The sequence below is a fragment of the Falco punctatus genome (genome assembly GCF_963210335.1).
Source record: "Falco punctatus genome assembly, chromosome: 4".
Classification (NCBI taxonomy): Eukaryota; Metazoa; Chordata; class Aves; order Falconiformes; family Falconidae; genus Falco; species Falco punctatus.
Genome location: NC_137583.1, coordinates 34,409,284 through 34,437,261, shown reverse-complemented (window position 1 = coordinate 34,437,261; position 27,978 = coordinate 34,409,284). Strand labels below are relative to the sequence as shown.

At 40.2% G+C, this 27,978-nt stretch overlaps 2 protein-coding genes across 14 annotated transcripts; one reads left to right on the top strand and one right to left on the bottom strand.

Annotated features, from left to right (window-relative positions):
• Nucleotides 1-234: 234 nt before the first annotated feature.
• GDE1 (glycerophosphodiester phosphodiesterase 1) lies at nucleotides 235-8,059 on the bottom strand. Of its 4 annotated transcripts, XR_013927986.1 has the most exons (7): nucleotides 7,635-8,010; nucleotides 5,813-5,988; nucleotides 4,404-4,509; nucleotides 3,547-3,639; nucleotides 2,703-2,914; nucleotides 886-2,265; nucleotides 235-841 (listed from the first exon to the last, which is right to left on the bottom strand). XR_013927986.1 is itself a non-coding variant. In XM_080386694.1 (6 exons), the coding sequence occupies exons 2-6, from the start codon at nucleotides 5,917-5,919 to the stop codon at nucleotides 2,118-2,120; spliced, it is 666 nt and encodes a 221-aa protein (XP_080242820.1). In that variant the 5' UTR covers nucleotides 5,920-5,984; nucleotides 7,635-8,059; the 3' UTR covers nucleotides 235-2,117. The 4 variants fall into 4 exon arrangements, 3 of the variants coding, with proteins under 3 accessions (XP_080242820.1, XP_080242819.1, XP_080242821.1); XM_080386694.1 differs by having other exon boundaries at nucleotides 235-2,265; nucleotides 5,813-5,984; nucleotides 7,635-8,059; XM_080386693.1 differs by having other exon boundaries at nucleotides 235-2,265.
• A 112-nt stretch (nucleotides 8,060-8,171) lies between these two features.
• On the top strand, nucleotides 8,172-27,774 carry CCP110 (centriolar coiled-coil protein 110). Of its 10 annotated transcripts, none has more exons than XM_080386656.1 (17): nucleotides 8,172-8,308; nucleotides 9,381-9,488; nucleotides 10,742-10,893; nucleotides 12,244-12,372; nucleotides 13,808-15,452; nucleotides 16,365-16,489; nucleotides 16,633-16,816; nucleotides 17,511-17,650; nucleotides 18,031-18,147; nucleotides 18,420-18,521; nucleotides 18,797-18,913; nucleotides 19,414-19,493; nucleotides 20,077-20,139; nucleotides 21,058-21,117; nucleotides 21,691-21,773; nucleotides 23,313-23,381; nucleotides 26,356-27,774. In XM_080386656.1, the coding sequence occupies exons 3-17, from the start codon at nucleotides 10,747-10,749 to the stop codon at nucleotides 26,406-26,408; spliced, it is 3,114 nt and encodes a 1,037-aa protein (XP_080242782.1). In that variant the 5' UTR covers nucleotides 8,172-8,308; nucleotides 9,381-9,488; nucleotides 10,742-10,746; the 3' UTR covers nucleotides 26,409-27,774. The 10 variants fall into 10 exon arrangements, with proteins under 10 accessions (XP_080242782.1, XP_080242780.1, XP_080242783.1 ...); XM_080386654.1 differs by having other exon boundaries at nucleotides 8,180-8,308; nucleotides 8,433-9,488; XM_080386657.1 differs by lacking the exon at nucleotides 9,381-9,488 and having other exon boundaries at nucleotides 8,181-8,308.
• The last annotated feature ends 204 nt before the right edge of the window (nucleotides 27,775-27,978 follow it).

The window sequence follows — 27,978 nt, the reverse complement described above, 5'->3', positions numbered from 1 at the left end:
AGTGTGATATTCTGGCATTAGTCAGCCTTCCCGCAGGACTGGCCCTTGCCTCGGTGCAGTCAAGGTCCCTCCACAGATGGTCACTTGGCCTCTGCTAAATGTAAGGAAACTTGTGCCTAATTGTAAATAAAAGCTTTGGTCTAAAAATATTTTCATACCAGTTATATTGTTCAAGCTGCTTTTATCTGATCTAAACCAAAAGCAAAGTATTAGTCAAATAAAAATGGAAGGAAATCAAATGTAGTTGTTTTTAATGAGAGATGTTATAATAGCTGCAGAGTAACTTGTGTGAAATACAGGAAGCTTCTATTCCATTTTCACTTTTCTAAGCCATTTTTAGTTTATTACAGTCACTCAAAAGCAGCTTTGGTGTTAGAAGTTATCAAACTTTTTTTGAGTGATTAGTTAACAAAATACTCATCTGTGTAAAACCACTGCTTGTAACAAAAAGTTTACAGATTTTTTCTAATGAAGGATAGACTGGAAGCAATACCATTGAGATTTTTATCATAGGTGACTTTAAGACATTTGATGCAGTTTCTTTTTATTCAGAGCCATAACTTTGCCACAATAACTTACTTCCTTTTTTTTTAGCCCATTTTCTACTAACACCTGGTTTATTCCTCCCTTGTTGCTTTAGACATAAAAATGCCTCAGGAAAGAAACAGATCTTTTCCTCGTGCTCGTAATTTCAGTTAAAGACAACCCAAAATCAGCCACCAAAGGGACAGAAAAAAGGACAAACTTTACACACGATGCGAGACCACAGATTCAATTTTATTATGTTTTTCTGGGTGTATCCCTGTAGAGTCTGGCTGTGAATATTGACTGTGGGCTCAGCCTTTGCTCAGAGGACAGTGACTCAGTGCCAGCAACGTGAGCAGCAACAAACACGGACTCCTGAGAGCACAGGTCATTGCCTCCTCCAGCACTGCTCAGGGAGCAGCTGCAGAGCACAGCAGGAAAGGTGACATACATGTGCTGTGCGGTGGGCACCAGGAGGCTGAGGTTTGTCGGTTCTGCAGCGGAGGGCAGATGAGTGACATGAACGGGAGAGGCTCTTGTCATTCATCCTGACAGGAAAATCTCCCTCCTTACTCTTGTTTCTTTGTGCTTACATTTAGCTTGGGGCACAAGCAAAAAAACCCAGCACCCATTGGAGAAAGTTTTATACCAACCTGCTGCTGCACAGCTGGTCAAGAACACCCTACTGTGAGCTATCATCTGATTCTTGAATGCAACTGCAGGCCCTCTTGATTTCAAGTTCAATCTGGATTAGTTTTCCACGTATCCTTGTGAGTGCCCTTCAGTTATGCAAACAATAAACAAAGTAAAAAGCCATTTCACCTCTATTTGTTCTACCACTGCCAGCACTCAATATACAACTTGCTTTTAAAAATAAATACATTCATGTGCTGTGTCATTAGAAGAAATAATCTTCTATCCTCCCTTGCTTCTTTTAATAAGTCTGGAAGATAAGAAGATACTCAAGTTTTATTCATTAATTCCCATAGCCTTCATGCTGAACATGGAAAGCTGGCTCTTCTCCTTGTCAAGGTGCAGCAGAGCCATCTTTCCAGGCACTAGGAGGGAAATTTACTCACCCTGTATTTTGGCACCATTATTTTCAGGTTCCATTTTAAGAATGTAATGTAGAAGTTTTTAAGGTGCCATAAGTCAACCTTAAATTATTACACAGTTGTAGAACAGACTGCTTAAACTACTAAAATTAAGGTACGATTTTAAATTTTGCCACCAAAAATTGTTGATATGACTTCACAATCAAGATTCAAACAAAGCAAAGGAATAGTCTGAGAATTACAAAGCAGCCATGGGGTATTGCCCCGTGAGCTTGTCACATCTGCTCCTTTTATGTTACAGTGCCGTTTACTCACCCTGCGAATGGCTGCACCTCAGCTTTGTCCAGTGTTGCAGCTGAGGGGTTTTCAGCATTTGAAATCCGACCATACAGAAGTAAACTACTGCTCTTCCTTTTCCCAGAACTATTGTCAGCAGCCCTGTCCACACTACTGGATACCCTCTCGATGGTGAATTCAGCCCTGCCCAAGTGAGATCGCTTGTTTAGCGAGTTGGGGGGTGTCTACAAAGCTCAAGGTTTAGTAATGGGGATCACAGTCTTCCACCAAGCTGTCGGTGATATAGCTGGATTCAAGGATGCTTTCATAGTAGCTTTTTTCTGCAAATGTGTTCACTGTCCAGGCAACCACTTGAATTCCTTTGGAAGACCAGTGCCTCACGTAGTCCCTGCAGGGAACCAAGACACTGTGAGAGGAAGCCTGACCCTGCCCTATTTAAGGCAGACAGTGCTGAAGCTAAAACTGAGTTTTAGTCTTACGTTGCTATCACATAGAGAATGACAGTGCATAATCTTTTGCAACGTCATCTTTTTGTGTTTTCTTACTGTAAACTGGCAAAAGCAAGTTTTCTTTCACTTCGCAATTAAACTTAGGATCTAACATAAGATAAAAATACAGATAAAAAGAGGCTTAAAACAATAAATAGCATAGGGTGAAAAGCCTATCTAAACAGCCTACACAAGATTAAATGGAACATACTAATGCATACTAAGCTAACTCCACCGTTATATACTAATAGAATGGTGTGTGTATATATATATAAAAGGCATATATATATAATAGAATATAATATGTCCTGATGTATTAGCAAGCTTTGACACTTACTGAGAAACAAAATTCTTCTGTATGAGGAAAGCTGAAACCCCACACAGTCGCCACAAGAAACTGTGTAGGCTCCAATCCAGAACGACATCCATCGTCATATACAAGTAATGTTTCCAGGAGGAATTGAAACGGGGTGTCCCATCTCCAAAATGACTCAGCTGCCAAGGCCTGTGTGTTAGTGCTGTTACAACATTTCTGTCAGCTTGTCTCATCTGGAAGATCAGCAAGTAATAAAAAATTAAAAATTACTACATCATACAAAGGCCAAGCTGCATTAAGTATGAACTGGGAGAGGTTAGATGCAAAGTGCTAGCTTGCATTTGGAGCTCTGCCAGAATCCTTCTCCCCTTCCCCTCCAGATCCTTTTGTAACTCAAGCAGTAACTGTAAAGTTTTATGCTATTTTACAGGTTTTTCCTTAAAACATAAAAAAGCAACTCATCTGCTCAAAAAAAATCGCATAACAGGCAATGGAATAAAATACACAGTAAATTGACTTGGCAATGAGAATTAGGAAACAAATTTAACAAAAGCCTGTATTTACATCAAAATAGGAGGTTTATTTAACAGGTACCTTGCACACATGCCTGGCTGTATGCCAACTGTAAGAGCAACACACTTTTTTTCTACGTAGCTTTCAGAACAGAGGGAATTCCTGAGGATTCCCATGTGCATCTAATGAGCACGAGTGCTGTAATAAGATTATGCATTGTGCTACATTTGTTTTTAAAAGTCTTGGCAATTGTAACAACCCAAAAGTACTTTGGAACTGGGAGTTTTCTCTCCTACTGGAATTCCCACACAGAAATAAAAAAAATCCTGAAGGAACTTTTAGGAAATCCCACCTTATAAACAACATCTGGCATGAAAGAGCAGACTATGCTGCTGTTATACAAACGTGGAAATTCCAGGTAGAGTTGTTTCAGGGCATCAACGGCCTGCCAAGTAGAGATAGACACAAATGTTACATTTATACATACATTCTTATTTACTTTACACATTTTAGAATAATCCCCTTTAAAAATACTTCCCTGTTTTGGGTAGCAAGGTTGAAATGGAAAGGGAGGAGAAGAAAAACAGCATCTTGTTTACACCATTAACACAGAAATGACATTTTGTTTTTTGCAGCAGAGGTCCTTTTCATGATTCTGTTTACAGCAACGAGTGGCATTCTCAATGTTTGAAATACCCTTAAATACACTGTGGATAAAATTCTGAAGTACTACCTAGGGTTTAGTTCAAGGGGAAAAAATAAATTTCCATATTTTGCTACACTAAAGAAAAAAATATTCTAATTTGCATAAAATGTTAATGATTACTCATCTCTATCTGCTTTCAGTAATGCCAATTATAGACCAGTGGGATCCCTAGTTGGAAGCTGAAGATAAGATACTAGCTCCCCTCAGCACAGGCAGGGAATTCACTTTTGTTGTTTCCTGGTTCTTCCACACACAAGCCACAAGCTTCCTGCTTCCTCACACAAGCCTCATGCTAATTCTAAATTGCAGCTTCCCAGGACAATGAAATGGTATGAGAGTCTTTGCTTTGGCAGCCCAGCTTTGGCTGACACAAACAGCAGACCCAGTCCCACCTATAGAAGAGAAGGGACTGTACCACACGTACCAGTTTGAGACCAACAGAAAAACAGGTTAGAAACCCAAAGAAAGGGGGAAGGAAGGTGCCTTAGTACAGCAATTGGTACCTGATTTGCATGGCCTTTGACATCAAAGTAGATAATGAGATTGTGATGCATAGACTCCACAACAGCTTCTCTCAGAGTTGGCACCTTTTCACCTTGGAATTTGCTCCTGTAGAAACAGAGAGCTCCTCACTGGAAAGCAGTCAAAATACACATGTGCATACACATGGGCACACATATCCCCAGCTACACAGAGCTGTTCCATAGGGATTTGTAAACATAGTTCGCTGATACACTAGTATTAGAGGTGGGATCAAGCACCACTAGCGATGGCAGCAGTGGCGCTCTCACCCAGTAAAAGGCTGCACAGGTAGAGGGGTATGCACGCTTCTCTCTTTCCCCCAGAATCCCACTAGACAATTATATCCTTCCAAATCCAAGGTCCAATCTGACGCTCACTGACTCCATGTCCCACACTGAAACACTAACCTCAGTTCATCTCCTTCCTCAACTACCACAAACAAGCATTCGGTCCCACCTGCTGCCCACCTGCCCACCCACTTCATCCTGTCTGACTGCGCTCCCTAGCCCTGAGCCAGAAATGCAGATCTTGACAGAAGAAAAAAGGTAAGCTGAGGATGCAGGAGAAGCAGCTTCACACTTACAATAAATTCTTCCTGATAAAGTGACAGCAAACAACAGCTGATCAGGAGTAACTGCCTACGTGGAAGTTCTCGCTGTGTGGTTCAGGCAATCACCTTTCCAGTAACAGATGGGGAAGACGCTACTTGTACTACAGACTCACGGGTTGTACATTTACAAGTCTGGAAAACCCTAACGCAGTGTCTCAGGAGCACATGCTACAAGTTCTTCCTCTAAAATGGATTCACTTATGATAGATACTGTAGAAGTTTCATTGTTATCAAAATTTTAGTAATGTATAAAAATATTTTCTCCTGTATACCACTGGAAAGGACCTAATCTGCCACTGGGGTCATCACTCCTACCTAAGACTACCCAGGAAATCAGTCTAGCTCCTTTTCAAAGGTATAATCCTGATGTTTAGAATCCCCGAGACCAACTCAGTCAAGAAATACATGTGAATAAAATCAATTTTTGAAGTAATTACTCAAGCCAATTTTGACATACTATCAAAGTCCCAATATTTTTTGTGTCCTGCAGTCAGTTTAGGCAAAGCTTATATAGAGATGAACCTGTTTCACATTAGATGCCCAGGAATTTTGTCCTTGAAAGCCAATTATCTTGACTCTGCTTCAGTGTTCCCATTGCAAGGATGGGTAAGACGATACAGTCTCAGACACGTCTAAATTAAAATGAGAAGTAACATATGGGACTAAGTTTTAAATTTACAAAAAATTTCCTTCAGTGATAGAGCAATTCAATAATTTTCTTCAAGAATGTTTTTTTCCACTGTTGAAACAGTAGTTTCAGAATAGCAATAGTTAATTTACCATAGCCTATGTTTTGCAGATGGATTAAGCTTCCTAATTTCATCAAAAGTCAAGTCACACAATCTTCCAGACCCATCAGTTGTCCTTTCTACTGTTTCATCATGCATTAGAATGGGAACACCATCTGCAGTAAATTCAAGATCCAGCTCAACACCCGTTGCTCCATTCTCAGCTGCCTTAAAAAAAAAAAAAAAAAAAAGTCACATACACAACAGAAGAGACAGCTTTATAATTTTAATATAGGTACAGCTTAATTAGTTTGTATTCTGGTAAAAAATAGTAAGATATTAATGTTGTTTCCAGTAAGCTTGAGCTGCAGAACAGAATAGGTTTTATCCAAGTTGTGAGAAGCATTCGTAGATCAATTGAAAGCATATAATCTGTTTCCACAGGTGGGGACTGTTTCAGGATGAAAATGCAGAAGAGGATCCCACTCTCTCTCCTTCTGCTCTAGTAACTCCAGAGTTCTTAAGTTGTTTTACTTTCTAAGAGAAGGGAAGCAAATGCCTACAGTTTAGATAATTTATAGATTAACACTTAGAAGCCAGAATCAGACAAGAACATCAGAGCATAAAGTCTTTGCTTGCACAAGGAAAAGCCATCATCCCATTTTTTATGGCACACAGGTGCAGTATTTCCTTTAAGAGTAGTGTGCAGCACAGCTGATCCACCATAAGCAGTAGGTGCAACACTTCCCAGAAGCACCACTTACCATGCTTGTGCTAAATACTATATGTAGGCAAATCCCTGCTCCTATCTGAGGAATCCCCATATCAGAGAGCAATAAGAAGTTGGGTTGCCTTAGAACATTTCATACATCCTGCTCCTGCCCTAGCTCTTTCCCCGTAACTCCTCAGAAAAGCAACTGAGTGAACCGCAAGCAAATGAATTGTTCTGAAGGCCAAGTGCCCTTCTGTGAAAAGGGCTAACGCACCTGAAAGACAAATGCCAGTTATGCACTAGAGGTTACTCTTGAGGTATCAGCCAAGTAAAGGTCTCTATTGCGTAGCTTCAGAATTTATCAGAACAAACCTCGACCAAAGGTAAGAAACCAACAAAGCAGCAAGATCCTACCATCACAAATACACTACATTTTAAATGCTGCTAATCACCATTTCAAATGATTCTCAGAAACAGATTCTGAACCCTGGCTGCACCAGATGCTCCATAGATGAGGCAGCAGTTTCATGGCAGGGCTGCACCCAGTGAAGATCTCACTATTCCAGATTTTCCCCCGTAACTGTGGATTTGCATTACAGATCTTCAAGGCTTAAAAGGCAAACCCCCCTATTACTAAGTTGCTGACAACTCTATATTGTGTTGCAACATACATCAGCAAAATACAGTGCTTCATTATTGCTACAGTGCTAAAATATCCATCAGCAGGGAGGGTAAAACACAGCTTCCACAAGGCTCAGATCTGATCAAACTGTCCCGAATCTGCTTAGGGATGAAGGGCTGAAGCCACACAGCCTCCTGCGGCCAGTCGGGAGCCGCTGAAGAGACTCAGGGTGACGGAGGCCTGGTACCTCCTGAAAAGGCAGATTATCAAACACAACCCACAGGCTTGTTTTACCGCCCACCGATTTCAGTCTCTCAGCCGCCAGAGGTCCGGGGGGGGGGCAGGCTCCCGGGGCTCGCCCGCTCCCCGCGGAGCGCCTGCCAGCTTTACCTCACAGCGCCAACCTCGCCCCTGGCCCGACAAGTCCCTCCGCGGCCGGGCGCGGCCGACGCGCTCCCAGCGCCCCCCAGAGGGCCGGGCCGGGCCGGGCCGGGCCGGGGGAGGAGGGCCTCGCTCGGGGAGGGGCCCCGCCGTGCTGACCTGTCGGATGGCCGCCAGCGTGTTCTCGGGCGCGTCGTGCGCGCCGCCGCGGTGGGCGATGCGCGCGGCGGTGCCGCGGGGCCGCAGGACGCGCTGGGCGCTCTGAGGCGCGGCGGGCTCCAGGCTGAAGAGGTGAAGCACCAGGTAGAGGCCGGCCGTCAGCAGGCAGGCCAGCGCCGGGCTGCGGCTCAGCGCCAGCGCCGCTCCCAGCAGCGCCGTGAGGGAGCTCAGCAGGCCCTCCCCGTGGCACAACATGGCGGCGGCCGCGGCGCCCACCGGGCCGCACTGAACGGGACCGGACCCGCGGCCGCCACCTCTCCTCAGGGCAAGGACGACGGCACCGCCGCCTCGCCCAGCACCAACCAATCGGCGCTCGGCCGCCACCCGCCGGCAACCAATCGGCGCCCGCCGCTCGCCCGCCTTCGGCTAACCGGCGCGTGGCAGCTGCCCCGCCCGCCGGCCGGCGCTGAGGGGCGGGTGGAGGCGGCGGAGCGCGGCAGGGGCCCAAACCGTTTGGGGTGCGCTCGGGGCGGGCGCCGCAGGAAAACGGGGGTTATTGACCGTAAAACATGGCGCGGGATGAATAAGGGGTGTTAACCGAAGGAAAGGTACCGCTGCCCAGACAGTCGCGGGAGATCTGTGTGTCTGCAGAGCGCAAAGGTTTTTTTTCCCAGGTATGCCAGCAAACTAACTAGAAGTATAATGTTAGTAGTAATTTTTTCCCACGTAATTATCGCATTTCTATATACAGTGTTATATAGTGTATGCGTTATATAGCTTACTATGTGTATTATGCAGCTAATTTAGCCATTTGTGCCTGCTTACAAGCTAAACCTGAGATGAAATGCTGAGGCAGCGGGGAGGGCCGAGATGCCAAAGGCCGTGGCGGGGACCCCCGTGTCCCCTGCTTGGAGAGCGGGCACCGTGCAGGGGGTACCTCCCGTGTGTCACTGTGTGTGACAGAAGTGTGAACAACTGGGAAGAATCCAGAGGAAAGAGCAACAAGACTGGGATTTTGGTGAAGGCTGAAGAATCTGCGGTTGTTCAGTCTAGAAACAGAATAGTGAAGCAGAGGAAATAGCAGTTTGTGCTAATATAAATGAGGATTTTGAGTAAATTTTTTTTGTATGTGTATAATTCTTGCCAACCAAAAGTGGAACAGGCACCAAGCAATCTTTTAAGCTTTATTTATTTATTTATTGAAATAGGTGGGGTAAATATTTGTCACATATTGTCCCAGCTGACTGTGAGCGTCTCACATACTCTTTTCTCTCTGTAGTTTTGTGCTTCTGCCAGGTGTTTTTGAAGAAAATTCAGACATATGTGTGCAGAAACATAATAAATAATGGAATGTCTAAGGTATTTAAAAATCTTTTGATAAACAACAGCATTTGTTAAGATTAAAGATGGTTTAAAAAAACCCTCAATAATATTTAATACACTGAAGAGACAACAGATGAAGGACTTGGGATCTTTTGAAAGAAGAACACCAGCTTTAACGTCTCTAAATGCTCACTGGAAACTAGATGGTTCCATAAATTTAAATTCGTTTCGTCTGGGCCAAGTGCTGGTAGGCAAGCATGTGTTTTCCACCTGGCCAGCCTGGTGGGTGAGGGTGACCTAATCCTGCGGGACCAGCAGCTGGCTGCCGCCCCAGCCGGAGGGATAGGGTGACCGTGGTGACACCGTGGTGCTTTCATCAAAGAGCATATTAACAAGTTCTTATGTTTATCTTTCTCATCACAGCGTGTCCAGTGAGAGCGATACCTGCTGGCGGCACACCTGTGGCCCTGCCTACACAGGGCTGCACAGCCATATGGTATTTAATGTGATAAGGCAGAACCAGGACTTTAGGTAAAGACTCCACCTGTGCTAACGCCCTGGAGGCCTGGGTGGGTGTCACTGGGGAGCAAAGCACCGTGGTGGCCTTCAGCCCCACCTCGTGCCTCTGAAAACCGGCGCTACCTTTGCCCGGGAGCTCGCCCGAAAATGCCGGTTTTGCCCGCGGGGCTGGGCAGCCCGAGCCCTGGCCCACCCCAGCCCCACGGCCAGGGCCTTTTCTGAGCGCCCGGCCCGGGAGGGGCAGCGCCCGCCCCGCGGAGGAGGAGCGCTGGGCCCGCGGTGCGCGCTGGGCCTCGTAGTGCTGCGGCCCGGCGGGCGGGGGCCGGGAGGCGGCGGGCGGCGCCCGGGGTGCGCGGCGGCGGGCAGCGGCCGGGCCGGGGCTCCGAGCCCCGCGCAGGTACCGGGTGGCTCGGGGGGCCGTGCGCCGAGCCGTGCCCCGGCGGGGGGGGCGCGGGGCCGCCGGGCAGGGAGGGCCGCGGGGCCCAGGCCCGGCCCCGCCGGGGCCGCCTGCTTGCCGGGGGCGGGGGTGGGCCGGGCGGCCGAGGGGAGAGGCGACCCGGCCTGAGGAGCGCTCGGTGCCGCGGCAGCCGGCGGGAGGAGGGCAGGGATCGGCCGAAGCGGTGTGCGAGGGGAACAAAAGCTCTTTAGCAGGCCTTGCCGGTGGCGCTTGGCTGTCGGTTTTACGCCGGTAGGGATGGGCAGTGTGAGATACGTAGGCTCTTTAAGGAAACAAAGTTGTAATGTATGTTTTGGTGGAGGTGTCCGCGTCTGCTCGTACAGGGACGTGTCGAGGAGGAGGCTCACGGGAGTGCGACACAAATTCCTTCCAGCGCCCTAAATATAAAGGCTGGTATTGCTTTAATACTAGCTTAATAATTTTATTTTTCCAATTTGCTGCAGTTTTATTTATTGGGTTTTTTACAGTTGATAGGATCTATCGTGGGAGACCTTAAAGGTTTAGTCTTTGATGGAAATCGTTAAGGTTATCTGTAGCATGCGTAGTTTTGCAAGTCCTGATCATCCTAATGCTTGCTTTCTTCTGTACCTGTGGTCATCTTTTTTACTCATGTATGCAGATTTTATTTTTATATGGGGGAAAAAATAAAACAGTTTTGCAGCTTTTGTTAATGATAGGAAGAAGGGGAACTTGATTAAGTTTTCTAATGTATAATTTGCTTCTCAGAATATAGTCTTACAGAACCAGTTGTCATGCTATTTTTCGTTCATGGTATTGAAACTACATCTTACTATTCTTTGCTGCTTAGTTAACATGAAGATGGAGGACTATGAAATATTCTGTAAGAAGCATCTTTCCAGAATCCAAGAAGAGGCAATAAAAAGAGAAATATCTTTCACTGTTCCCCACAAAAATATCTCCCTCATTCAATTCCATGGAGTACCTGTGCTTGCCCCTCTGGTAAGGTTGGGGTTTTTGAGGGGTGATGTTGTTTGGGTTTTTTTTTCCTTCTCTGCTAACTGTGCTGTTGGTACTAGCTTTGATGTCCATCCACATGTAATGATTCTACTGAAGGTACAGCTCAGGGTGAGGTATCGTCTGGCCTGCTGCTTAGTGTATTCTAAGCATTCCTAGCCTTAATTTTACAAAGTAAAGTGGGAAAATGTACTTTTTTCCACATTGACTACATTGGCTTTAATTTCTTGAAATTTATTATCTTCACAAGGAGAGTTAAAACTTCCCTTGTGTTTGTGGTATTAAACAGATGAATGTTACTGCTGGGCTTAATTTCATGTAGAATCATATTGACGTTCCAAATACTGAACACATGAGTTTGTTTAACAGTGTCAAAAAAAAAAAAGTGCAAATAGGAAATGTTGAGATAGTTAAAAAGCTTTCAAGTAAATGTCTCTTTTGTATGTGCGTGCAGCTTTTTCTCTAATGTATTTTGCAGGTTCATCAATTATGGTAAGTCATTCTGTGCTTAATGCAAACAGAGCCACACAGAAGTCTGTTGGTAGTTTGTGCAATAATGCAGCTGACTTCCTTCAGTGGTGGGAAGTATGAATGGAGAGACTCTCTTAATATCAATACTAAATAATCATGATATAAATATACATTGGAGACTAAATGATATATTGTAATTTTCTTCATTTACAAATGGGTGGATATTTTAAGGTTTCATAGGAGGAATACGTAATTCAACTTGAGACTATTTCATTTTGTAGAACTCTGTGAAACCAATTTTTGTAGATGTAATTTTGACTTTTATCCAAACTACATATTTTAATATTTTAAAGTAGTAACTTGGAAGACTCTCAGATTCTGGTTCTTAACAGGATCCAGAGGACTACTTGCATATATTTCTGTCTTGTGAAATTCACCTCTGGTTCAAGAGGGCAAGTGCGAGCTAGTCCTCCTTAAGAGCTTGATAGTTTGGGTGTGGGTAGGAGGATTGGTGACAGGGGGCTCTAAACCTCCCATTTCCATAGAGGACTGAGAAAGAGTCCTACAGAGTCTTTGTCATTTGAAGTTCGTACTGTAGTCTGTAATGTTCATGCAAATTTTTTTATAAATGACCTTTTAAATAAATGTTCATTTACATGTGTGCCAAGAAGGCATTTTGTGCATCTTCCATTTAAAAAAAAAATTGCTTAAAAAGAAGCTGGCATTTAAAATGTGCATAAAGTCTTGGCTTAGGTGATTGTTCTGTTTTGTTCTATTGTTTTTCTTTCTAATTTATTTATGTAATTCTGTACTGAAATTTGCATTTAGTGAAATAAACCATGTTTCTTACACTATGGATTGCAGCTTAGCCTTGAAAAGAAAAAGGAAATACAGCAATATAAACAGAAAGCACTGGACCTAGAGACCTGGAGACAGAACTGCCGGAAAAGAGCTTTATTGGATCGTGTTCAGGAGATTCTAGAAAATGTGCAGGTAGTGTTAGTCCAAAACTGAACTGCCCTGCAGCTTTACAGAAAACCTCTACTTACACATGTTTTGGGAAGGTGCTGGGGTTTAAGTATTCACCAATGTAAACATGGAATTAATAGCGGTTAACTATCCAGAAGCAGTATTTTCTAGTATTTCATGTTATATGACCAGATAGTTGATGATTTGGTGGTTATATCTATATTCAGTGTAATGCATGGGACCTGCTTTTCACTGCTTGTTTTGGTGTATGCAAAAGCCAGACCACACCAGATGACTGACTTGCTTTTGTAACTATGTTTGAAACAACTAGATTGTAAAAATAAACGAACAAAACCCGCGATATTAGAGCTTGCTTTATTTGCAAGCTTATGGTTTAATCAGAACATAACCTATATTCAGCCTTGTGATTACAGAATTAAAATAATCTTTGCAACAGCTTATAGTTCTGTTGTGTGCTCTATAATTTTACTGCAACTGTTTTTTCTTTGCTGCTTCAATGATGAATTTAATAGAGGTTTAAATTGAAAGAGTATTAAATATGTCTAATCAAGTGGTATTATTTGTCGCTGAAACAATTGTAATACAGTCTTTAAATTAACCTGTTGCTTAAACAAGTGCAGTTAACACTGAATTTGTTGTGTTACTAAGGTGGCAGACCTTACTAGTTTGCATTGTTTACTGGGTGTGCATGGCAACAGTCATGTGGCTTGGGATTCGAAGAGCAGACCAGGAACATGTTCAATACAAAAAATATGTTGGCTTTTTTTTTCTTTCTAAAGGCGTCCCCTTGATAATTGATTTGCACAACACGCAGGATAACCTATAGGATAGTTGTAGTGTAAAAATCCTTTTAAACAAATGCTGGCTAGAAGTAACATGTAATTCTCACTTAAATAAAGTTTGTCTTCCAAGTAGTTGACAAACAAAACTTCATATTTAATTGTCTCTGGATTAGTATAGAAGTGAACAAATTATTTTCACTATCTTTATTAGAAATTATGCTGATTTGTTCTTAGCTGTCTATAGGTTAGACAATGAAATTTTATTTACAAAATTCTATGCTGAAATTTTTCAGTTTTATGTAAACAGGTTTTCATATTTTAAGGGATCTTGCAAGATAATTTGAAGCCATAAAATTAATCAACTATATTCAGACTATCTTATGAAGAAAAGAGCATCTTTGCATTCAGATACTTGGTGTCAGTAAAATTTCTGAATGGGCCATTATTTAAATCTATATTTTAATTCCAGTAATCTCTTTCTCATGGCAGAGAGCAAGGTATTGTAAGTAATTTGTAGGAAACTGGTAACAGTTGAACTGAAAATTTTTATTGATTTTAAGGTGATAGCATTCTTTTTTTTTTTTAATTCAAGTGAGGCTTGCAAGAATCTGAGATTTCATCAAAAATATCTGATTATTTTCAATTTTTATTTGCAGATCAGGAAAGGACCTGGTGTGGGTGATGTGAAGGCACAGGAGGCTGAGAATACTTGCCCTGATTCAGATTCAAAAGCTTCAACTGACTTTGCACCTCTATCGGATGTCAATTTTTCCTGTTCTCCTGAAAGGCACGGTTCCACAGAGCTTGAAAAGACACCAGAACTTACGCCATCAGATACTACTGGGCAGGTGACATCAAATGTGACAGAAGTAGTTAAAGCAGCAGAAGAAAATGTTTTTTCAAAGCAAAGTGACAGTTGCTTCTCAAAAGATATACCTTGTCCAAGGGCTGCATCTCCTGACCATGTGAATAATAAGCTTGCGTCACATGCTTTGCAAAAGCAACAGGGACTAGGAGGGTCGCCGTCAGACGAGGAAGTCCAAGATCCATATGTAATGAGTCTTCAGAACCTGATGAAGAAATCTAGAGAGTACATAGAGAAAGAGCAAACCAAGCGTAGCTCAAAAAGTAATTCAAAGAGGAGTATGAATGAAAGTCATTCAGATAAAGAAAATGATGGTGTTAAAACATCTGACTCTGTGAAAGAAAGAACAAAGCCTACAGGCAGAGGTTGCACTGCTCTGACACTTGATAAACCCAGTCTTAATAAATCGAATGCCCTTCTCCAGGGTGCCTCTACTCATACAAATAACACAAGTATGTCCACTTTTTCCAGTTTTTCTAAAGTGGACATACCTACAAGAGTTGGAACACCCCCACTGGTGGATTCGGATTCAGATGAAGAGTTTAAAAAGACTTCTATGTTTGATTGTGACAGTAGCATTGTCAGGAGCCTCACAGGCTCTTATGCCAAATTGCCGAGCCCAGAGCCAAGCATGAGCCCTAAAATGCACCGAAGGCGCCCAAGACCTTTATCAATGGGACATATCATTATAAATAACCCTGTGAATGCCTACGAGTTAAGTCCTAAAGGCAAGGGTAGAGCGATGGATTTAATCATGCAAGATATTGCAGATAAAAATAATGTGTCTGAATCGGTGCCAAAGTTCATGGTGGACTTCACTATGATTTGCCCTAGCAGAGTTCCTGGTGTCAACAGGAATTCTTCAGGCCCTTGTGATGGGTTGGGCGTTGGCAAACCGAATCGCCATTCCTTTGGGCACTTGGAAAGCAAAGGAGCATTGTCAGCTACAGTGGAGGGACAGGTAGTGATGGACAGCAGAGGACCATATAAAGTGGAGACTAGTACTAATATTGTAGCTCCAAAGTTGAATGAGCCATTTGCCAGCAGTCAGTCCACAGTAACACAGAAGCTTCTAGCTGTGAATGAAACCAAACCGTCCACTCTGCTAGAAAATGCTAAATGTAACTCCCCAGTGGAACTCAATAAATCTTACGATGTAGAAAACCCATCCCCGCTACTGATGCAGAGCAAGACTATGCGACAGCAGATGGACACTCCAAGTGTTTCCCCAGCAAACGAACAGTTTCTAGAAAATAATTTTGAAAAGGTAAAACGTAGACTTGATTTAGACACCGACAACTGCCAAAAAGAAAACAGTCACTGCATTCTAACAGTTGGAATGGAAGAACATGAGAAGCAGTGGTTGCAAGAACAGAAATACCCTGGGGGATCAGTTTACATTACCAAGAATGCAGCCTCTGATGCTATGGGAAAAGGTAAAAGATTTCCTGTAGTTGAGGGTTTTTTCTTAAACTTATTTCTCAGTTAATAAATATTTTAGAAAAAAACTCAACGGTCATTGATGTTTGTAAGTATGTATATATATAAAAAGGCCAAAATTTTATTGATTGTAAATTACCTTTTTTCAGTAACTTAATTATTTATCTAATTTCCAATGACAAATTCAGAAATTCAGCTTGCTACTTGAGCCATCTTTAACTGCTACAGAATGGAGTAATTGCTGTCTTAGGAGTAGCTTGGAGTCAAAACTCATTATAACGGTTTCTCGTAACTTGATTAAACAATTTATGAGGAAACATCAGCTAGGACATTGTGTATCAGTTTTGTGAATTCTGTACTTATTCTCAAGGGTATTGTTTGACAGTACAAATACTAATTTCCCATTTGTAGAAATTGGAATTTAGTTTTACTAAGAAAATTATGTCTTATTCTATGAGGTCTAAGTAAGACTACGATAGCCTATGTAAGTTAAAAGAAAATACCTTTTAATGGGTTGCAAATCACTATATGGATAATTTCTCTGAATGCGAAACTGTTACATCTGTATGTGTCTCTATCAAATCAAGCTGAAGTGGCATAAATAATTTTAATTCACTCAAGCAAGTGTATGTATCCTATTCTTACAGCTAGATTTTTTGTGTCCTTATTTTAATAAAGGCTTACTTGGTGTTAATGCTGTTCCATTCCCATGCTTATCCCACAGGCATGAGCATGCAGGTATTTTGAAGGACTGTAGTAACTGATGAGGTAGTGGAAACCTGATATCACACAATAGGTTGTACTTTTTCACTGACGATGCAAGTTATTCCTGTTAAAAGCATGTATGTCTGTGACAAAGATCATGTAAATTTATTTAATACTTGATTCTTTGTAATGTATCTTCTCAGATGATATTTTAAAAACTAAAATGTTGGCCTTTGAAGAAATGAGGAAGAGACTTGAAGAACAGCATGCACAACAACTGTCGATTCTGATAGCTGAACAAGAGAAAGAACAGGAGAAATTGCAGAAGGTAAGGTAGAAAGAGGAAAATTCTAAGCAAAGGGCATGTGTGTTGTAATGCAGTTTGTTCGGAAGCAGTTGATTTTAAAATGTATATTCTGTTGCTTCACAGAGTTAGAAAAACAGTCCCATAGTTCATTCTTTCTTTTGTAGGAACTGGAAGAGCAGGAGAGAAAGCTGACAGGAAAGAAGGTTGCTACAACAGAAATAGAAATTTCCAAAGTGAATATTAACAGTAGAATGGAGTTGGAGTGGAGGAAAAAAAGTGAAAGTGGCTTGCTGGAAAGTGTGCAGTCCCAGCTGAAGACAGTCCATAATGCAAACTCAACCAGCATTGGTAAAACTGAGAGGATAGAACGTAGATTAAATGTTGCGATATGTTTTGCTTTAGTGCTTAACTGTACCGGCTGCCCCACTGTATTGATAAATATTCCTGTTCTAGGGCACTTGCTGGTCAGGATATGTGGTGTGGGCAGCTGCTGCTTTCAGCTGTTGACGGCATACGTAAAACCAATTTGCGTTGAGTCTTTGTCTAGCTGGCAATTAGTGTGGTTTCAGCTATCCTTTTACTGTTCCATGTATTGCATTTGTTTTATAATTATTATAGGGCATATTTGAGGAAAACAAGCTAAGAGTAAACTCATTTGATCAGAGGCGAGGATGTGGATTTGCATCATGTCACAAAAGGTTCACCCTTACACCACGAAGCTGCGCAGCAGTGGGCCAGGCATTCTCATTTGTGTAGAAGCATTAGAGGGGCTCTGCCAAGGGGTCTTGACTGCAAGGAGGTACAGCTATAGCTGATGGGATGCCTCTCACCTGTTCCAGAACACTATGAAATTTTTTGATTTGTCTTCTGTTTAGCAAAATTTGCTAGGAAACGAATCAGAAATATTCAGGTTGCTTCTTGCATATAATTGACCTTGTGAACAAAGCTGCTTGCTACCTCGGAGCTGAGTGAATGTGCACCCATAGTCATTAATTTATGGACAGAAGTCTGTGTTGAACTGTATATTCTGCTTTCCATGCAGGTTTTGCTCACGCTACAACGCCTAATGCCTTTGCTTCCACAAGTGAAACTTCCTTCTTTCTCTGGGGTCCATCAGGTAGTGGAGTTATAAAAACTTCAGTGTCTAGGCCAAGTAACAGGATCAAAACTAGGTGGACTCAGGTAAGGAGGAAAAAAAAAAAAGATTTATTTATGGTTTAAAAAGCTGTCTAGTTCTTGTAAGAAACTAGTTACTTTCTAATAGCTGTGCAGTAATAAATCTCACAGAAAAGTTTAGTATCCCCAGTGTAGTATTCCTATATTGACTTTGATTACACAGGAGAACTGTATAGGATATTTTTCTTGCAAAATAATCATATAACAATATATTGCTTCTGCTAATTTAATACCATGGTGGGTACTTCTGGCCTAGCCAAAACTTTATCAACAGCTTGTTTCTTACTTGGAAACTTATGTCACATGATTGATGTTATTTGAGAAATAATTTGTAATTCTTGCTTTTTCAATCAAATGTTTAGAAAACTCTTTTCTCTTCTTTTAAGGTCTTCAGTCCAGAGATACAAATGAAGTTTGATAAGGTCACTGCTGTGGCAAAAGGGTTTCTCACTCGTAGACTCTTGCAGACAGAAAAACTGAAACATCTTAAGCAAACTGTAAAAGTAAGATCAGCATTTTGTATTATTCAGTTTCTACTACTGGTTGTTGTTGTTCCTGTCTTCAATTGACAGATGAAATCATGCATTTTCTGCTTTCAGAAGCATTTGGAAATGTCCTGTCATGTGAGCATGTTTGAGTGCTGCGTTGCTCTAATGTCATAAGGTCCAAGTCAAACAGAATATTATATCCTACATGTACATTTTGTAAGAATTGCTTTGTTGTGAACATTATGCTCCATGCTTGGTGCTTGATCTTATTTTACTGTCTTCCCCAGGATACTATGGAGTTCATTAAAAATTTTCAGTCTGAAGCTCCGTTAAAAAGAGGAAGTGTTTCAGCACAAGATGCATCCCTTCATGAAAGAGTAATGGCTCAGGTGACTCAATATTTTTTTTTCCCTCCTCCCCTTAACCATTCTGCTTTTGTAGTATAAATATCTAAAACCTTCACAGTGGCTTTTTTTAAAGTAAAAAATTTAAACTGTGGCTGTGAAGAGAAGATTCCATTTTTGTGCTGACACATTAAGAGAGATTTCAAAATTATTTTTCAAGTGTTTTGTTTAGACTGAAAGTAAGAAGAGCTTGATGATCAGAACCATGGGAATGTTAACTTGACTGGATATTTTATTAATATTTTAATTATTATTTCCAGCTGCGAGCTGCTCTGTATGACATTTATGACATCTTCTTTACGATGGAGGCATCAGAAAGAATGAATATTCTGCGTCATGATCGTGAAGTTCGTAAAGAGAAGATGCTCAGGCAAATGGTGTGTTATATTCAAGAGAATGTAAACTGTTTTAAGACTTTACTGTATCATTTTGCTTTTAAGGATTCTTCCTCACCCAGGAAAAAGTTTTTTAAATCTAAATTGTTGTTTAATTATGCTTCTGTAGGTAACTTCCTTGAAATATAAAAAAAGCGGTTGGTGCAGTAGGAGATTATTATGTTGAAACTTTGAATATGTAGATGTATAAAAATCAGAATGGAAAACATGATGAAAGTAATAATAAGAAGTGCATAACAAGAATTTGTTATGGCACACAAACCTTTTTAGTCTGGTAATATAAGGAAGATCCTTTAGTTTTAAAAAAGAAAAAAACCCTTGAGTTTAGCCTGAATGTGAACTTAGTACTGAAAACACACTGTTGGTTTTGTTGTTTGGGTTTTTTTTTAAATTTTATTTCTCTTAAGTAGAGGTAGGCCAGGTAGGGTTAAGCTCAATAAGAGGAGTAACTAGTATTATTGTTGGTTCTTTTGCTTTTTTAGGATAAAGTAAAGAGCCCAAGAGAGAGAGCAACACTTTCAACAGCTACACAGAAGTCTCTGGACAGGAAAAAGTACATGAAGTATGTTAAGTTCTCCCTTTGTGGTGATCAGGGGCAGGGTGCAAAGGATGAGTAGGGAGCATTGGAGATAGTGAAATGTGTTTGGAGTAACAGCTTTTTGCAAACTAACACCACTCCTAGGAAGAATCAATAAAAAAATTGTCTTCAGGTGTATGGTGTCTTACCAATAGCAGTTTGCTCTTTACTTAAGAGATACTGTTTGTATGGGAGAAAAACGTTTGTTCTACGTTGTGCATTTGTGCTCTATTCCAGGGGTGAGCACTTAGTTTATTGTTGATTTTATAAATTGTAAGAAGTGCTCCAAGTTATTTATCAGTCTTTCTAAAGAGCGTAGCAATAGGGATACATTATTGGTAGAAAAGCTTTTTTGGGGCATGGTAGCCAGCATTATCCTGCAACACAGTGGACTGAACGGTTGTGTCACACTTGCTTGTGAGTACAAAGTGATAATCTGTAGTGCTGCTCTGGCAGTATTACATGTAGATGTCGATCCTGTTGTAGGTTTTCTCTTACTGTTTCTGTTTAAGACCTAGAATGATGATTTTAGAATTTAAATATGTTTCAATACTTTTTATTTCTTTAGGGCTTCAGAAATGGGAATTCCCAGTAAAAAAATAATCATAAAACAAAAATCTCCTGAAAGCCGGTGAGTGAAGATTACTTGTATTAGGATGCCTTTGAAGAACTGCCTTATAGTAATAGATTTTTTGATCTGCACTGCTGACTTGCCATCAGTCAGCTCAATTCCTGCCCCTATTATGACAGACAGTAATTAAATTTGATTTAGCATGATCTGAGAGATGGTTTTATTAGCTCATTAGAAATTACAAAAGATTCAGTTCTGAAATTTTATTTTCAAAAATTATTTACTGATGGCTTGAAATCTCTGTGTTCAGGTTCAAGGTTTCTCTCTATTAGAATCTCTTAAGCTTCTGTTTGGCATATTACTTCTCTTAACACCCTTTACTTTGCCATGTAATAATTGATATGCTTATCTTTAGAAAGCTGTCAGACAAGAAGTGGCTTTCTGTTGTGAAGTAAAGTTCTTGCTCTTAGGTTGTGTGATTGTTTGCTTAGATCACAGAAGTCAGGGTTCAGTATTTGCTGTTCAGGAAGACAGCAGCTGTTCTATGAGGCTTGTCTGCACCTTTTTCTAGTGTAAAGAGTCAGATACCTGGCAACTCTGAAAAACAATTTTTGTGCCGTGCTTACCCAAAAGTTTTGAACAAGTGCTATCTATTAATACAGTTCAATCTTCAATGACTAAATTTAAGCAATTCAGTCCTTTTTTCCGGTATGTTCTTATCAATGACTAGGAACCCGAGGCACTGTTCAGGGAGTTTTCTCGATGTGCTTTTTTATACGTTTCAAATAGTGGAAATAGTAATCCTATTCTGGGATTTTAATTCCTGCCACTTTTGCCTACATGTCGTCTGCATTACAGAAACCATTAGCCTTTCTGAATTTTTTAATGTGAAACAGCATGCATAATTCAGTATTCCTTATGAGATATTTGTTTCTTAAAGACAGGAAGAAGCACTAATAAAAAATTGTGTTTTAACAGTGTACTTCAACCAAATCAAGGACAGAATGCCCCAGTTCATAGACTGCTATGCCGACAAGGGTAAGAGCACAGCATGTTTATAGTCTAAAGATGACAGTAAATGCAAAGTGCAAGAGCACAGTGATTCCTGAATAATATTTACACATACTGGTGCAACTGTTGTTCAAAGTAAAAATAATTGCTTCTCACAGTATGTCGAGAGAGTGATGAAGCTTTGTTTTACCCTATACTGCAAGAAAATATTTAGTGTTCTCATCCTCTTGTGTATTGTCTTCATGTACACCGTGTTCCAACATTTCTATTTGTAACATTCATTTCATGAAGCTTTGCTTCCACTTAATGAAATACGTGTATTTTTAAATGTAGACTGTAATGCCACAGTATCTGAACTGAATCAGTTTCTTGACTAGAATTTAAAAAATATGTTCATGGGGAGATGTCCTCCTATTTAATGTTATCTACGTAAACCATAATAACATCAGTAGGAATTGTACACATACTCAGGAGGAGGTTCTGTGGAACACTATAAGAATGTTTTCATGCCGAACACAGTTTGATAGTGTCTTTATATTTTTAGATACAGCCTTTCAACTTTGTTGCAAGTGACTTATTAACTCTTTTATATTTAATTAGAACCCCTAAGACCTCAATGAAGGGGGTTGAGCAAAATAGAAAGAAGGCCTCAGAGAGCAGAGTGTCTAACAAAGCTGTTTCAGGTGTGTAGAAAATTGGTGTTTGGATCTTATAGTAAATAAGTTACTAGTATCTAGAAAAAGTAAACGGACAATATGTTGTTTTCCTTTTCTTGTGCACCTGCTTTGCTATGTCTTAAATCTAACCTATCTCTTTAATCAAACATGTGCTGGTAACTTAACCATCCACTTTCAAATTCTATAAACACAGGATATAGAATGTACTGCACAGCTCATTTGCTTTCACTCACCAGATGCCCAGTCATTAAACAAGCTTGCCAGATATATTCACTGTAACTGTTTGAGAAGCTAATAGTAGTCAAAATAGAATTGGATTAGAACCTTGATGTCATTTGCTTCTTAGTTCTGGACACGTGTAACTTGTCTTCAACATAAAGCCTACAGAAAGGACAGGAAGGATGGTTTCGGACTTACCAGTGGGCGCCCAGTCATCATACTAAAATTATATGTGTTACTGTAGCATCTTACAAAATGTTTGAGTCATAATGACCCAGTTTTCAAAGTGGAGTATTCCTGTGCATACATACAGAGATTACTGATGGGTTACCTGTTACTGAAAAGGTTTGATAATTGTATGAAAGCGCTCAGTTTCCAGCCTGTTCAGGTATGAAGGGAATAAAACACTATGGAGCATCTTCCACAAATTTTAAATTTCTTAAGTGACAAACCTTTATTTATCAAAAGGTAAAATGATTTTTAGGTTTTAAAAGTGTTTAAGATCTTAATTACACTTTTTTCTCAAATAAGAGTTCCAGAAGTCAAGTACAAAAATTGGGAGTTTTGGGGCTTAATAAGGCAAATTTATAATGTGGTAGGATTTCAACATTTTTTCCATAGTGACCTGAATTATATTTAGCTATCAAGCATAAAACCTGTCCTATAAGGTAAATTCTTATTTATTACTGCCCTGGAGCAATGCTGGCAGAGAGTGTCTCTAAGTTTTAGTGCAGGAGTGTTTGGGCTTTTTTGTAGCACTTTGTGAAGTCAAGACAGGTGGCCATAGAAGGATGTATTGTAAATAACCATGCATACATATCTGTAGCATTTAAGTTTGAAGAGAGGAAAATGAAAAAGCAAGCAATGAGATTAGAACCAAGGTTTGTTCATTTATTTTTCTGTTACCATTTCTCTCAGCAGTACTGTCACCACTGAAATGGAGCAAAGCAGTTCAGCTGCACCCAATGGCACTAAAGAAAAATGAGCAGAAGCAGTAATAATCTCTCTGAAATATAAAGAAGAAAATAAAGTAGAGCAATACCATTTTAGCAACCAGAGCTAGCCATTAAGACAAGTTTTTATTGGCAAGTTTGCAAAATTGCATCTGGTATTAACTAGTGAATGAAGGTGCTGAAGAACAGGGACAACAAAACAGGCAAGACCTCTACCAGTGACAGTATTGCAGAGGTGGTGAAAGAGTAGGAACGTAATGGTGGTGTCAGTGTCAAGTTTAGCACTGATGTGAGATTTGGATGCCATCCCCAATCTCATATAATTCATGCTCAGCTCGTAATAATCTACAGTGTTTTTTACGTTTGCGTCCAGCATCAGACATCCAATTAAAGCATTCTTTCTCAACTCTTCTGTGTTGGCAGTCTGTGCTGCTCTTGTTAGGTAAGTCCCCGAGTTTCTCTCAGTCATAATTAAGTCATGACAGTTGATTCTTGACAAGGAAAAGAATCCTTTGAGATATCTCTAGATTTCTCTTTGCCTTTCCTTATTGCCATTTGTGGAATATTGGAAAGCTATTTAATGCCTCTGTGGTGGCTGCGTTGGAACTTAAAGCAGATGCATCTAACCAATTGTATGCTGCCTAGTTCTAGTTGCACAACATAACCTCATTTAGTGTTTGGACATTGTACGTGTTCCCATGGTGTAATACCAATAGATCCATATGCTCCTTTATAAATAAGTAGACTACTAAAGGTTGTCTATTCATTTAGTTGCACTAAATGAATAGAAATGCATTCTGAAATTATTAGATGGGGAACACTTGGTGTGAAAGAAATCATCTCCATAGTTTTGTGATAATGAAAAAGCCCTGAAGAATACATTTAAACAGAACATGGTTTTCTTTATATATGGATAAACTGCGAATAGTGAAAGGCTTGGCAGTATGTTGAATAGGGGTTTTTGGTTAGTTTTTTTTTTTTTAATGTTTTTTGGAAGTGATAAAGTGTCTTGTTCAAGAGAGATCCTTGAAAGTCATCTGCAGTGAGGCAAGAAGTTCTGTCTTGGAAAGACGATAGGCAGAGAAACTAATCTCAAGTCAATTTTAAAAGAAAATGTAAAAAGCCAAAGAAATGCCTATGCTTCTCTTCTTTAAGTAGAAGTTGAGCATGTCAGAAAACAAAGGCTTGCAGCAGTGGCTTGGTCTAGGTAATGCAGAGATTTATTTATGTCTGCTGTACTCCTAACTCATAATATTTTGATTTAATTGTTTGTCTTCATTCATCCCTGACTCCTAATTAAATTGTGCTTATTAGAGGGGCAAAAGGGAAAGAGGGTGAGTAGAATACTGCGATTATAAATACATTCAAATTAGACATGAGTCAAACCCTCAGAAGAAAACGATGATGTACTCATCTAGCTTCTCTTTTTTTTCTTTCTTTTCCATTCTTCTGATTTGTTGTTTTAAATTCTGTCTGCAAAGTGCTTGGTAGCTTTAATACCACTCTGATTGTTGCCTTTTTCTGGCAAGAAGACATTTCATTTAGGAATCAGCTGACAATCCTTAATTTAGTTTTTGTTCTTTTGTACTCCTTCAGTCCAGAGTTCTGTGCTAAAGAGAAAAGTATGAACTAATACATCCTTAAAGAGTCTTTTATGTTGATTTAAAAAAAAAATTACTATTTTTTATTTAAATTATTTTAAATAGGACCAACATGTTTAGTCAGTAGCCTGTGAGCTGTGCCAGGCAGGGCATTTAATGTGGTCTGATTGTGTTAGAAGGTGGTTGAGATCAGGCTGCTGCTACAACTAGACCTATTCATCTTCTTGGTGTCCACCCAGTCTGAGTCAGCGGTGTGGAAAAGAATTATGGGGCATGAGCCACACACGGTGTTTGGGTGGCAGCAGCACTTGGCCAAGCATGGTCTTTCCTGCATGCCTGTCCAGGCTGGGCAGGGAGCAGATTGCCCGTGTGAGGTGGTTTGTGCTGTGAAGTGTGTTAGCATTCAGGCCAGCGCTTGAGGAAGACGTCAGACTTGCTGTGTATGAATAGCAGGTCAATTGTATGTCGCAGGAGAGGCCTCATGTAATTGCTCCTCTGCCACTGGAAAAGGTTGGGTGATAATTGTATTCAGAAAGTCTGTTAAGTCTTTTTAATAAAATTTGGCTTCCAATTCCTTAGTCTAGATTGCTGGGTTTTTTTACACTTCCTTTTACTGTCCTATTATGTATGTGAGGTTTTGGTATAACTTGGAGTGCACTTGAGGAGAGTGAAGAGGTAGTGTTAACTCACTAATAAAGCATCGTGCCTGTCAGCCTGGTTGTTTGTCCCATGAGATCACAGGTGAGCTGAAGGGTACAGCACTGGTGAGAATGCCTTTTTGTTTAGTGGGAAACGAGTGTTCACATGGGAGGGACCCTGCTGTGGTAAGGTCTCTGTGGGCATTTCCAAAGCTGCTTTGCACTGTGCTGAATGTAGCCCTTGGGCACCTGTAAGTAACCACTGCAACTCTGACAAAGAGTAACTGAAGAGTCTGAAAAGGACTGGCACTTCCTTTGTCACGTTCATGTGCCTGGTAATCATTTCTTTTCCATGGCTGTCTTCCATTTCCACTGCTCTGCACCATGTGGTATGATTGTCACTGCTTTGTGTAAGTGTTTGCTCACATTGCTGGACACTTCCAATAACTGCCTGAACCTAACAAATGCTGAGTTGTGCTAGTTTTTAGCAGCCTGCAATGCTAAACCCTTATTACTGGAAGATACTTGTGCTATGCATAGCACAATATGGCTTTCAAAAATATATATATATGTATGTATGTATATATTTGTTCCATGGAGAAAGACTGATCTATTTATTGGGGTTTTTTAATACTTGAGCAGCTTTCCTTTTATAAGAGCTCTGCCTCATGACTTTATTCATACTGCGCTTTTAATTCTGGTTGTGTATATCAACTTACGGAAACTTACAAATGTCTCTTGGCAGCTGGGGAAAAGGAAAGATTTATTTAAAATATCTGACTTGCGTATTTTTTTTAATTGCTACTTTGTTTAAAAGTAGTACATAGCATAATTAATTTAATCTCTTGGTGATGTGACAGTCTTATCTTTTAAAAACTTTGGAGTTGTAGATGTTTTAGAGTAGCAGAAAAGATGGAATTACTTGAGGAAGGAAATACTATAAAATGCTGTTACTTTCAAACCTATAGGTAGTTCTTGTAAGGCATTTTGGATGTAAAATTATGAAAACAGTAATTTTAGAAATAGAAAGCAGTCATTTTAGAAATAGCCACTGAATATATTAAACTGCTTAAAAAATATTTGTCTTAAACTTTTTCAGCTATTTTTGTTGGATAATCCTGTTACAAAACCTGGTACTACTGATTGTGAAATGGTAATGTTTCTACTTCACTTTTAGGAGCATATGCAGGAAGAACCCAAAGAAAGAAGCCAAATGTTGTGACAATTTAAGACGACAGCACTCGCTGGGATAAAATGGCTATTTTTTAATGATGGCATTCTCAGCACTGATTCAAATATTGCATCTTCTATACGCATATGTATATTTAGAAATTATAAATGTTGTCATTTCCAGACAATGACACAATAATACTGATAATACAATATAATACAATTATATTGAAGTGATAAAGGGCTTTGAAGCTCTAAGACTTGTGGAAAAATTGCATGTTAAAACTTACTATATATTCATACTACTGTGTACACATAAGATTCATAATCTTGTTTATTTAAAGACCATCACAGGGCACTATTAAGTTGACTTTTTCACTTGCTCTTATCCTTGTGTCTGACATATGCTTTTTGTGTTACTTAGAATTGCAACTTCTGTGTATGATTGCCACCGTAAGTTGTGTGTATATATTTTTGGTTTCATACCATAAAGTTAAAGCAGTTAAATAAGGGGGGGGGGAAACCCACCTTAATTCAAACAAAACCAAGCTCCTACATCAGTGAAATTTGTCAGCAGCCTTTTTGAATGTACTTTCTGTATGAATGAGATTTACCTCAGTTAAAGGACTAATGGCCAAAATGTTTTGCGTTTCTGACTTGGACAGACGTGGATCCAGATCAGCTGCTGGGCAGACAGACGAACCGAAACTGCATGTCTGTGCTGTGGTAGATCAAACCACTGTGCTGAAAGAGTCCTAGGATTTTTTTTTTCTTTCTGTTTACTACATTTTCCTAGGGAAATAACTTTTGGCCAATATGAGGAGAAGTGTACGTACTACAAAAAATTCTGAAGGCAAGATTTTAATTGTTTTACCATTTTAGACTTACAAATGATTGTCCATAATAATAATTCAGATCTTATGTTTCATTGATGGCAGTTGCAGTTTTTCTGAGCAGTTTCTTTTCTACTGTGATCTAACAGGCTCTTATACTGAAACCATGATTTTGGGGGGAATCCCTACCAAATCCCAACAAACACACTCTCATATTTATGAAACTTGTAACATTAGAAGATCATGCTCTTATTTTACCTTAGTCTTCCTAGTGATGGATATTATCCTTCAGGTTGAGGGGAGCAGAATTCTGTAACTTACTGTAATGAACTTGGGACATGATGTTAACATTCAGAGTCCAACAGAGAAAAGCTGGGCTGTAAGTCTTCACAGTGCTTACTCTTTTGTTCTGTAACAGTAGTAGTAGAGAACTGACAATGGGAATGTGAAATGGGTTATGTTTTATTACTTCCCCAGTATGGGTACAATGCAGCACCCTAACTTTGGAGGCTTTGTAACATGCTGACATGGTTATAAGAGAAGACTGACTGAAAATTTGGTTGTGTTAAACAGTCGGCATGGAAGAGAGACATGAGTGGTGGGATGAGGAGAGTCTTCATGGGCAGTGGTGCATGAGTTGGTTTGCTTGTGGCATTAGTTGGGGCTTTTATGTCCCCCCAAGTCTGTCCTCTGCAGCTAGTGACATTGTTCAAATGTTGTATACCATGCAGTAAGTTACCCAAATTGCATACTTGGGGAAATGGCAGAATTGCTGCCAGAACACTTTGAAGAATGAC

What these genes read in the sequence shown, in the direction of transcription:
- GDE1 (XM_080386693.1), bottom strand. Translation starts at nt 7,889, where the DNA reads ATGTTGTGCCACGGGGAGGGCCTGCTGAGCTCCCTCACGGCGCTGCTG. An exon ending in TCTGCAAAACATAGGCTATG is followed by an intron (nt 4,510 to 5,812) that starts GTAAATTAACTA and finishes CTGTTTCTACAG; the next exon opens with GAGCAAATTCCAAGGTGAAA. An exon ending in CAGAAGAATTTTGTTTCTCA is followed by an intron (nt 2,266 to 2,702) that starts GTAAGTGTCAAA and finishes GGTTCCCTGCAG; the next exon opens with GGACTACGTGAGGCACTGGT.
- CCP110 (XM_080386650.1), top strand. Translation starts at nt 10,217, where the DNA reads ATGTATGTTTTGGTGGAGGTGTCCGCGTCTGCTCGTACAGGGACGTGT. An exon ending in CCAGCGCCCTAAATATAAAG is followed by an intron (nt 10,323 to 10,741) that starts GCTGGTATTGCT and finishes TTTGCTGCTTAG; the next exon opens with TTAACATGAAGATGGAGGAC. An exon ending in CTCTGATGCTATGGGAAAAG is followed by an intron (nt 15,453 to 16,364) that starts GTAAAAGATTTC and finishes GTATCTTCTCAG; the next exon opens with ATGATATTTTAAAAACTAAA.